General features: G+C 55.2%; 1 protein-coding gene across 1 annotated transcript; it reads left to right on the top strand.

The window, feature by feature from the left end:
* Nucleotides 1–1,252: 1,252 nt before the first annotated feature.
* On the top strand, nt 1,253–5,124 carry LOC120922746 (dentin sialophosphoprotein-like; the record flags this gene model as incomplete). The annotated part of the gene is made up of 4 exons (XM_040334788.1): nt 1,253–1,349; nt 1,496–4,160; nt 4,295–4,302; nt 4,349–5,124. Coding segments are annotated over 4 exons (3,546 nt in total), but the record flags the coding sequence as incomplete, so codon positions are not given.
* Nucleotides 5,125–11,142: the final 6,018 nt, after the last annotated feature.

The following is an 11,142-nucleotide window of genomic DNA, read 5'->3' as shown; positions in this document are numbered from 1 at the left end:
GGAATCTCAGCTCCGTTGTTTATCAATATTATATCCAAATTCCAATCATTTATTGATCGAATAATATTACAAATTTCCTTCACACACCACGACCTCCGAATGACAATCAACATTTTCCTATCACATTTATTATTTATTATATTTATTTATTTATTATTATTATTATTATTATTATTATTATTATATTTATTATTATTATTATTATTATATTCTATTTATTATTATTATATTTATTTATTTATTATTGTATTTATTATTATATTCTATTTATTATTATTATATTTATTTATTATTCTATTTATTATTATATTCTACTATTATTATTATTATATTTATTTATTATTATTATATTCTATTTATTATTATTATATTTATTTATTATTATATTTATTATTATATTCTATTTATTATTATTATATTTATGTATTGTTATATTTATTATTATATTCTACTATTATTATTATTATTATTATTATTATTATATTTATTTGTTTATTATTATTATATTTATTTATTATTCTATTTATTATTATATTCTACTACTATTATTATTATTATTATTATTATTATTATTATTATTATTATTTTCTATTTATTATTTTTATATTTATTTTATATTATTATATTATATTTATTATTATATTTATTTATTATTATTATTATTATTATTATTATTATTATTATTATTATTGTTATTCTATTATATTATTATTTATTATTCTATTATATTATTATTATATTTATTATTCTATTCCTATCATATTTATTATATTTATTTATTATTATATTATATTATTATTATTATTATTATTATTATTATTATTATTATTATTATTATTCTATTCTATTTGATTATTTTTATATTTATTTTTATATTCCTATCACATTTATTATTTATTATATTTATTTATTATTATTTTTTTCCTATTTTCCTTCACACATCACGACTTCCGAATGACAATCAAAAGACAAACCGATGAGAACGACACAAAACATCACAAAAGGAAAATAAAAACACAAGAAGGAAGTAAGGGGGAGGGGCATGGGGGAGGGGAGGGGAGGGGGAGGGGCATGTCGGGGATATTTTATAGATTTATTGATAATATTTCAGAGGAAATTCTTCTCATTGTTGACAAATCTTTAGGATGTTCTTCTGTCATCATCGGTCGTCCCAAGGATCGCGCCTCGCTCGTCTGCCATTGCGGGCGCCGGTTGCTTTCCGCACTGCGGTCACCATTTGTCTTTTTTATAGATTTTATTGATCCGGGAATTATTGATCGCACAGAGACAGATATCGGGGATTTATCTTCCGATTCTTTCACCCTGGAGACGTTTTCTGTCCCTCCGGTGTGAGATCCCGGGAGCTGACACAAGGGGGCGACGTGTTTGCGGGACGTTAAAAAAAGTCCTGCAAGTCGCATCTTTGGAACGCTTTAGCAGCGCTGTGTACACCCCTCCCCCACCGCCACAACCCCTGTGCGTCCATTGACTCCAGTGTACCCAGTGACTCCAGTGGCTCCAGTGTACCCAGTGACTCCAGTGTACCCAGTTCACCCAGTGACTCCAGTGTACCCAGTGGCTTCATTGATTCCAGTGTACCCAGTGACTCCAGTGTACCCAGTGACTCCAGTGTACCCAGTGACTCCAGTGTACCCAGTGACTCCAGTGTACCCAGTGACCCCAGTGACTCCAGTGTACCCAGTGACCCCAGTGACTCCAGTGTACCCAGTGACTCCAGTGCACCCAGTGACTCCAGTGCACCCAGTGACTCCAGTGTACCCAGTGACCCCAGTGACTCCAGTGTACCCAGTGACTCCAGTGCACCCAGTGACTCCAGTGTACCCAGTTCACCCAGTGACTCCAGTGTACCCAGTGGCTTCATTGATTCCAGTGTACCCAGTGACTCCAGTGTACCCAGTGACTCCAGTGTACCCAGTGACTCCAGTGTACCCAGTGACTCCAGTGTACCCAGTGACCCCAGTGACTCCAGTGTACCCAGTGACTCCAGTGCACCCAGTGACTCCAGTGCACCCAGTGACTCCAGTGTACCCAGTGACCCCAGTGACTCCAGTGTACCCAGTGACTCCAGTGCACCCAGTGACTCCAGTGCACCCAGTGACCCCAGTGACTCCAGTGACTCCAGTGCACCCAGTGACCCCAGTGACTCCAGTGCACCCAGTGTACCCAGTGACTCTAGTGCACCCAGTGACCCCAGTGACTCCAGTGCACCCAGTGACTCCAGGGTACCCAGTGACCCCAGGGTACCCAGTGACCCCAGGGTACCCAGTGACTCCAGTGCACCCAGTGACTCCAGTGTACCCAGTAACTCCAGTGTGCCCAGTGACTCCAGTGCACCCAGTGACTCCAGTGAACCCAGTGACTGCAGTGCACCCAGTGACTCCAGTGCCTCCAGTGTACCCAGTGACTCCAGTGTACCCAGTGACTCCAGTGCACCCAGTGACTCCAGTGAACCCAGTGACTGCAGTGCACCCAGTGACCCCAGTGCCTCCAGTGTACCCAGTGACCCCAGTGTACCCAGTGACTCCAGTGACCCCAGTGACTCCAGTGTACCCAGTGACTCCAGTGTACCCAGTGGCTTCATTGATTCCAGTGTACCCAGTGACTCCAGTGACCCCAGTGACTCCAGTGTACCCAGTGACTCCAGTGTACCCAGTGGCTTCATTGATTCCAGTGTACCCAGTGACTCCAGTGTACCCAGTGACTCCAGTGTACCCAGTGACCCCAGTGACTCCAGTGTACCCAGTGACTCCAGTGCACCCAGTGACTCCAGTGTACCCAGTGACTCCAGTGTACCCAGTGACCCCAGTGACTCCAGTGTACCCAGTGACTCCAGTGCACCCAGTGACTCCAGTGCACCCAGTGACTCCAGTGCACCCAGTGACCCCAGTGACTCCAGTGCACCCAGTGACCCCAGTGACTCCAGTGCACCCAGTGTACCCAGTGACTCCAGTGTACCCAGTGACTCTAGTGCACCCAGTGACCCCAGTGACTCCAGTGCACCCAGTGACTCCAGGGTACCCAGTGACCCCAGGGTACCCAGTGACCCCAGGGTACCCAGTGACTCCAGTGCACCCAGTGACTCCAGTGTACCCAGTAACTCCAGTGTGCCCAGTGACTCCAGTGCACCCAGTGACTCCAGTGAACCCAGTAACTGCAGTGCACCCAGTGACTCCAGTGCCTCCAGTGTACCCAGTGACTCCAGTGTACCCAGTGACTCCAGTGCACCCAGTGACTCCAGTGAACCCAGTGACTGCAGTGCACCCAGTGACCCCAGTGCCTCCAGTGTACCCAGTGACTCCAGTGTACCCAGTGACTCCAGTGCACCCAGTGACCCCAGTGTACCCAGTGACTCCAGTGACCCCAGTGTACCCAGTGACTCCAGTGTACCCAGTGACTCCAGTGACCCCAGGGTACCCAGTGACTCCAGTGCACCCAGTGACTCCAGTGTACCCAGTAACTCCAGTGTGCCCAGTGACTCCAGTGCACCCAGTGACCCCAGGGTACCCAGTGACTCCAGTGCACCCAGTGACTCCAGTGTACCCAGTAACTCCAGTGTGCCCAGTGACTCCAGTGCACCCAGTGACTCCAGTGAACCCAGTGACTGCAGTGCACCCAGTGACTCCAGTGCACCCAGTGACCCCAGTGACTCCAGTGCACCCAGTGACCCCAGGGTACCCAGTGACTCCAGTGCACCCAGTGACTCCAGTGTACCCAGTAACTCCAGTGTGCCCAGTGACTCCAGTGCACCCAGTGACTCCAGTGAACCCAGTGACTGCAGTGCACCCAGTGACTCCAGTGCACCCAGTGACCCCAGTGCCTCCAGTGTACCCAGTGACTCCAGTGTACCCAGTGACTCCAGTGCACCCAGTGACTTCAGTGTACCCAGTGACTCCAGTGCACCCAGTGACCCCAGTGTACCCAGTGACTCCAGTGCACCCAGTGACCCCAGTGTACCCAGTGACTCCAGTGCACCCAGTGACTCCAGTGCACCCAGTGACCCCAGTGTACCCAGTGACCCCAGTGACCCCAGTGACTCCAGTGTACCCAGTGACTCCAGTGCACCCAGTGACTCCAGTGTACCCAGTGACTCCAGTGTACCCAGTGACTCCAGTGACTCCAGTGCACCCAGTGACCCCAATGTACCCAGTGACTCCAGTGTACCCAGTGACTCCAGTGTACCCAGTGACTCCAGTGCACCCAGTGACCCCAGTGTACCCAGTGACTCCAGTGTACCCAGTGACTCCAGTGTACCCAGTGACTCCAGTGACTCCAGTGCACCCAGTGACCCCAATGTACCCAGTGACTCCAGTGTACCCAGTGACTCCAGTGTACCCAGTGACTCCAGTGCACCCAGTGACCCCAGTGTACCCAGTGACTCCAGTGTACCCAGTGACTCCAGTGTACCCAGTGACCCCAGTGTACCCAGTGACTCCAGTGTACCCAGTGACTCCAGTGTACCCAGTGACTCCAGTGTACCCAGTGACTCCAGTGCACCCAGTGACCCCAGTGACTCCAGTGTACCCAGTGACCCCAGTGTACCCAGTGACTCCAGTGTACCCAGTAATTCCAGTGCACCCAGTGACTCCAGTGCGCCCAGTGCGCCCAGTGACTCCAGTGTACCCAGTGACTCCAGTGTACCCAGTGACTGCAGTGTACCCAGTGACTCCAGTGCACCCAGTGACCCCAGTGCCTCCAGTGTACCCAGTGACTCCAGTGTACCCAGTGACTCCAGTGCACCCAGTGACCCCAGTGTACCCAGTGACTCCAGTGACCCCAGTGACTCCAGTGCACCCAGTGACCCCAGTGCACCCAGTGACCCCAGTGTACCCAGTGACTCCAGTGTACCCAGCGACTCCAGTGCACCCAGTGACTCCAGTTTACCCAGTGACTCCAGTGCACCCAGTGACTCCAGTGTACCCAGTGACTCCAGTTTACCCAGTGACTCCAGTGTACCCAGTGACTCCAGTGCCCCCAGTGACTCCAGTGCACCCAGCGACTCCAGTGCACCCAGTGACTCCAGTATACCCAGTGACGCCAGTGCACCCAGTGTACCCAGTGTAACCAGTGACTCCAGTGTACCCCCGGACTGCCCCCTACCCTCAGGTACCCTCCTTATATACCCAGACTGCCCCCCTGCCCTCAGGTACCCTCCTTCTATCCCAGGACTGCCCCCCTGCCCTCAGGTACCCTCCTTATATCCCCAGACTGCCCCCTACCCTCAGGTACCCTCCTTATATCCCCAGACTGCCTACCCTACCCTCAGGTACCCTCCTTATATCCCCAGACTGCCCCCCTACCCCCAGATACCCTCCTTATATCCCCAGACTGCCCCCCTGCCCTCAGGTACCCTCCTTATATCCCCAGACTGCCTACCCTACCCTCAGGTACCCTCCTTATATCCCCAGACTGCCCCCCTACCCTCAGGTACCCTCCTTATATCCCCAGACTGCCCCCCTACCCCCAGATACCCTCCTTATATCCCGGGACTGCCCTCGGGTACCCTCCTTTTATCCCCAGACTGCCCCCCCCTACCCTCAGGTACCCTCCTTATATCCCCAGACTGCCCCCCTGCCCTCAGGTACCCTCCTTATATCCCCAGACTGCCCCCCTACCCTCAGGTACCCTCCTTATATCCCCAGACTACCACCCTACCCTCAGGTACCCTCCTTATATCCCCAGACTGCCCCCCTACCCTCAGGTACCCTCCTTATATCCACAGACTGCCCCTCCCACCCTCAGGTACCCTCCTTATATCCCCAGACTGCCCCCCTACCCTCGGGTACCCTCCTTATATCCCCAGACTGCCCCCCCCACCCTCAGGTACCCTCCTTATATCCCCAGACTGCCCCCTACCCTCAGGTACCCTCCTTATATCCCGAGACTGCCCCCCTGCCCTCAGGTACCCTCCTTATATCCCCAGACTGCCCCCTCACCCTCAGGTACCCTCCTTATATCCCCAGACTGCCCCCCTACCCTCAGGTACCCTCCTTATATCCCCAGACTGCCTACCCTACCCTCAGGTACCCTCCTTATATCCCCAGACTGCCCCCCTACCCTCAGGTACCCTCCTTATATCCCCAGACTGCCCCCCTACCCCCAGATACCCTCCTTATATCCCGGGACTGCCCCCCTGCCCTCAGGTACCCTCCTTATATCCCCAGACTGCCCCCCCTACCCTCAGGTACCCTCCTTATATCCCCAGACTGCCCCCCTGCCCTCAGGTACCCTCCTTATATCCCCAGACTGCCCCCCTACCCTCAGGTACCCTCCTTATATCCCCAGACTACCACCCTACCCTCAGGTACCCTCCTTATATCCCCAGACTGCCCCCCTACCCTCAGGTACCCTCCTTATATCCCCAGACTGCCCCCCCCACCCTCAGGTACCCTCCTTATATCCCCAGACTGCCCCCCCTACCCTCAGGTACCCTCCTTATATCCCCAGACTGCCCCCCCCCCACCCTCAGGTACCCTCCTTATATCCCCCTACCCTCAGGTACCCTCCTTATATCCCCAGACTGCCCCCCCCCACCCTCAGGTACCCTCCTTATATCCCCCTACCCTCAGGTACCCTCCTTATATCCCGAGACTGCCCCCCTGCCCTCAGGTACCCTCCTTATATCCCCAGACTGCCCCCTCACCCTCAGGTACCCTCCTTATATCCCCAGACTGCCCCCTCACCCTCAGGTACCCTCCTTCTATCCCAGGACTGCCCCCCTGCCCTCAGGTACCCTCCTTATTTCCCCAGACTGCCCCCCTCACCCTCAGGTACCCTCCTTCTATCCCAGGACTGCCCCCCTACCCTCAGGTACCCTTCTTATATCCCGGGACTGCCCCCCCTAACCTCAGGTACCATCCTTATATCCCCAGACTGCCCCCCTACCCTCAGGTACCCTCCTTATATCCCCAGACTGCCCCCCCCACCCTCAGGTACCCTCCTTATATCCCAGGACTGCCCCCCCCTACCCTCAGGTACCCTCCTTATATCCCCAGACTGCCCCCCACACTCAGGTACCCTCCTTATATCCCCCCAGATACCCTCCTTATATCCCAGGACTGCCCCCCCCTACCCTCAGGTACCCTCCTTATATCCCCAGACTGCCCCCCACACTCAGGTACCCTCCTTATATCCCCCCAGATACCCTCCTTATATCCCGGGACTGCCCCCCTGCCCTCAGGTACCCTCCTTATATCCCCAGACTGCCCCCCCTACCCTCAGGTACCCTCCTTATATCCCCAGACTGCCCCCCTACCCTCAGGTACCCTCCTTCTATCCCAGGACTGCCCCCCTACCCTCAGGTACCCTCCTTATATCCCCAGACTGCCCCCCTACCCTCAGGTACCCTCCTTATATCCCCAGACTGCCCCCTACCCTCAGGTACCCTCCTTATATCCCCGGACTGCCCCCTACCCTCAGGTACCCTCCTTATATCCCCAGACTGCCCCCTACCCTCAGGTACCCTCCTTATATCCCGAGACTGCCCCCCTGCCCTCAGGTACCCTCCTTATATCCCCAGACTGCCCCCCTGCCCTCAGGTACCCTCCTTATATCCCCAGACTGCCCCCCTCACCCTCAGGTACCCTCCTTCTATCCCAGGACTGCCCCCCCTACCCTCAGGTACCCTCCTTATATCCCTGGACTGCCCCCCTGCCCTCAGGTACCCTCCTTATATCCCCAGACTGCCCCCCTCACCCTCAGGTACCCTCCTTCTATCCCAGGACTGCCCCCCTACCCTCAGGTACCCTTCTTATATCCCGGGACTGCCCCCCTGCCCTCAGGTACCCTCCTTATATCCCCAGACTGCCCCCCCTACCCTCAGGTACCCTCCTTATATCCCAGGACTGCCCCCTCACCCTCAGGTACCCTCCTTCTATCCCAGGACTGCCCCCCTACCCTCAGGTACCCTCCTTCTATCCCAGGACTGCCCCCCCTAACCTCAGGTACCCTCCTTCTATCCTAGGACTGCCCCCCTAACCTCAGGTACCATCCTTATATCCCCAGACTGCCCCCCCCCCCCCTCAGGTACCCTCCTTATATCCCCAGACTGCCCCCCTCACCCTCAGGTACCCTCCTTCTATCCCAGGACTGCCCCCCCTACCCTCAGGTACCCTCCTTATATCCCTGGACTGCTCCCCTGCCCTCAGGTACCCTCCTTCTATCCCAGGACTGCCCCCCTACCCTCAGGTACCCTACTTATATCCCCAGACTGCCCCCCTCACCCTCAGGTACCCTCCTTCTATCCCAGGACTGCCCCCCCTAACCTCAGGTACCATCCTTATATCCCCAGACTGCCCCCCTACCCTCAGGTACCCTCCTTATATCCCCAGACTGCCCCCCCCCACCCTCAGGTACCCTCCTTATATCCCCAGACTGCCCCCCACCCTCAGGTACCCTCCTTATATCCCCGGACTGCTCCCCTGCCCTCAGGTACCCTCCTTATATCCCCGGACTGCCCCCCCACACTCAGGTACCCTCCTTATATCCCCAGACTGCCCCCCCCCCACTCAGGTACCCTCCTTATATCCCCAGACTGCCCCCCCACCCTCAGGTACCCTCCTTATATCCCGGGACTGCCCCCCCTAACCTCAGGTACCCTCCTTATATCCCGGGACTGCCCCCCCTAACCTCAGGTACCATCCTTATATCCCCAGACTGCCCCCCCACCCTGAGGTACCCTCCTTATATCCCCAGACTGCCCCCTACCCTCAGGTACCCTCCTTATATCCCGGGACTGCCCCCCTGCCCTCAGGTACCCCCCTTATATCCCCAGACTGCCCCCCTACCCTCAGGTACCCTCCTTCTATCCCAGGACTGCCCCCCTACCCTCAGGTACCCTCCTTATATCCCCAGACTGCCCCCCTACCCTCAGGTACCCTCCTTATATCCCCAGACTGCCCCCTACCCTCAGGTACCCTCCTTATATCCCCGGACTGCCCCCTACCCTCAGGTACCCTCCTTATATCCCCAGACTGCCCCCTACCCTCAGGTACCCTCCTTATATCCCGAGACTGCCCCCCTGCCCTCAGGTACCCTCCTTATATCCCCAGACTGCCCCCCTGCCCTCAGGTACCCTCCTTATATCCCCAGACTGCCCCCCTCACCCTCAGGTACCCTCCTTCTATCCCAGGACTGCCCCCCCTACCCTCAGGTACCCTCCTTATATCCCTGGACTGCCCCCCTGCCCTCAGGTACCCTCCTTATATCCCCAGACTGCCCCCCTCACCCTCAGGTACCCTCCTTCTATCCCAGGACTGCCCCCCTACCCTCAGGTACCCTTCTTATATCCCGGGACTGCCCCCCTGCCCTCAGGTACCCTCCTTATATCCCCAGACTGCCCCCCCTACCCTCAGGTACCCTCCTTATATCCCAGGACTGCCCCCTCACCCTCAGGTACCCTCCTTCTATCCCAGGACTGCCCCCCCTAACCTCAGGTACCCTCCTTCTATCCTAGGACTGCCCCCCTAACCTCAGGTACCATCCTTATATCCCCAGACTGCCCCCCCCCCCCCTCAGGTACCCTCCTTATATCCCCAGACTGCCCCCCTCACCCTCAGGTACCCTCCTTCTATCCCAGGACTGCCCCCCCTACCCTCAGGTACCCTCCTTATATCCCTGGACTGCTCCCCTGCCCTCAGGTACCCTCCTTCTATCCCAGGACTGCCCCCCTACCCTCAGGTACCCTACTTATATCCCCAGACTGCCCCCCTCACCCTCAGGTACCCTCCTTCTATCCCAGGACTGCCCCCCCTAACCTCAGGTACCATCCTTATATCCCCAGACTGCCCCCCTACCCTCAGGTACCCTCCTTATATCCCCAGACTGCCCCCCCCCACCCTCAGGTACCCTCCTTATATCCCCAGACTGCCCCCCACCCTCAGGTACCCTCCTTATATCCCCGGACTGCTCCCCTGCCCTCAGGTACCCTCCTTATATCCCCGGACTGCCCCCCCACACTCAGGTACCCTCCTTATATCCCCAGACTGCCCCCCCCACACTCAGGTACCCTCCTTATATCCCCAGACTGCCCCCCCACCCTCAGGTACCCTCCTTATATCCCGGGACTGCCCCCCCTAACCTCAGGTACCCTCCTTATATCCCGGGACTGCCCCCCCTAACCTCAGGTACCATCCTTATATCCCCAGACTGCCCCCCCACCCTGAGGTACCCTCCTTATATCCCCAGACTGCCCCCTACCCTCAGGTACCCTCCTTATATCCCGGGACTGCCCCCCTGCCCTCAGGTACCCCCCTTATATCCCCAGACTGCCCCCCCTACCCTCAGGTACCCTCCTTATATCCCCAGACTGCCCCCCACACTCAGGTACCCTCCTTATATCCCCAGACTGCCCCCCTACCCTCAGGTACCCTTCTTATATCCCCAGACTGCCCCCCTACCCTCAGGTACCCTCCTTATATCCCCAGACTGCCCCCCTACCCTCAGGTACCCTCCTTATATCCCCAGACTGCCCCCCACACTCAGGTACCCTCCTTATATCCCCAGACTGCCCCCCTACCCTCAGGTACCCTTCTTATATCCCCAGACTGCCCCCCTCACCCTCAGGTACCCTCCTTATATCCCCAGACTGCCCCCCTGCCCTCAGGTACCCTCCTTATATCCCCAGACTGCCCCCCTACCCTCAGGTACCCTCCTTATATCCCCAGACTGCCCCCCCTACCCTCAGGTACCCTCCTTATATCCCCAGACTGCCCCCCTACCCTCAGGTACCCTTCTTATATCCCCAGACTGCCCCCTCACCCTCAGGTACCCTTCTTATATCCCCAGACTGCCCCCCTGCCCTCAGGTACCCTCCTTATATCCCCAGACTGCCCCCCTACCCTCAGGTACCCTCCTTATATCCCCAGACTGCCCCCCTACCCTCAGGTACCCTCCTTATATTCCCAGACTGCCCCCCTACCCTCAGGTACCCTTCTTATATCCCCAGACTGCCCCCCTCACCCTCAGGTACCCTCCTTATATCCCCAGACTGCCCCCCTGCCCTCAGGTACCCTCCTTATATCCCCAGACTGCCCCCCTACCCTCAGGTACCCTCCTTATATCCCCAGACTGCCCTCCTGCCCTCAGGTACCCTCCTTATATCCGCAGACTGCCCCCCTACCCTCA

The sequence above is a fragment of the Rana temporaria genome, unplaced genomic scaffold, assembly GCF_905171775.1.
Source record: "Rana temporaria unplaced genomic scaffold, aRanTem1.1, whole genome shotgun sequence".
Classification (NCBI taxonomy): Eukaryota; Metazoa; Chordata; class Amphibia; order Anura; family Ranidae; genus Rana; species Rana temporaria.
The sequence above is the reverse complement of the archived record's forward strand: the minus strand, read 5'-3'. Positions and strand labels throughout refer to the sequence as shown.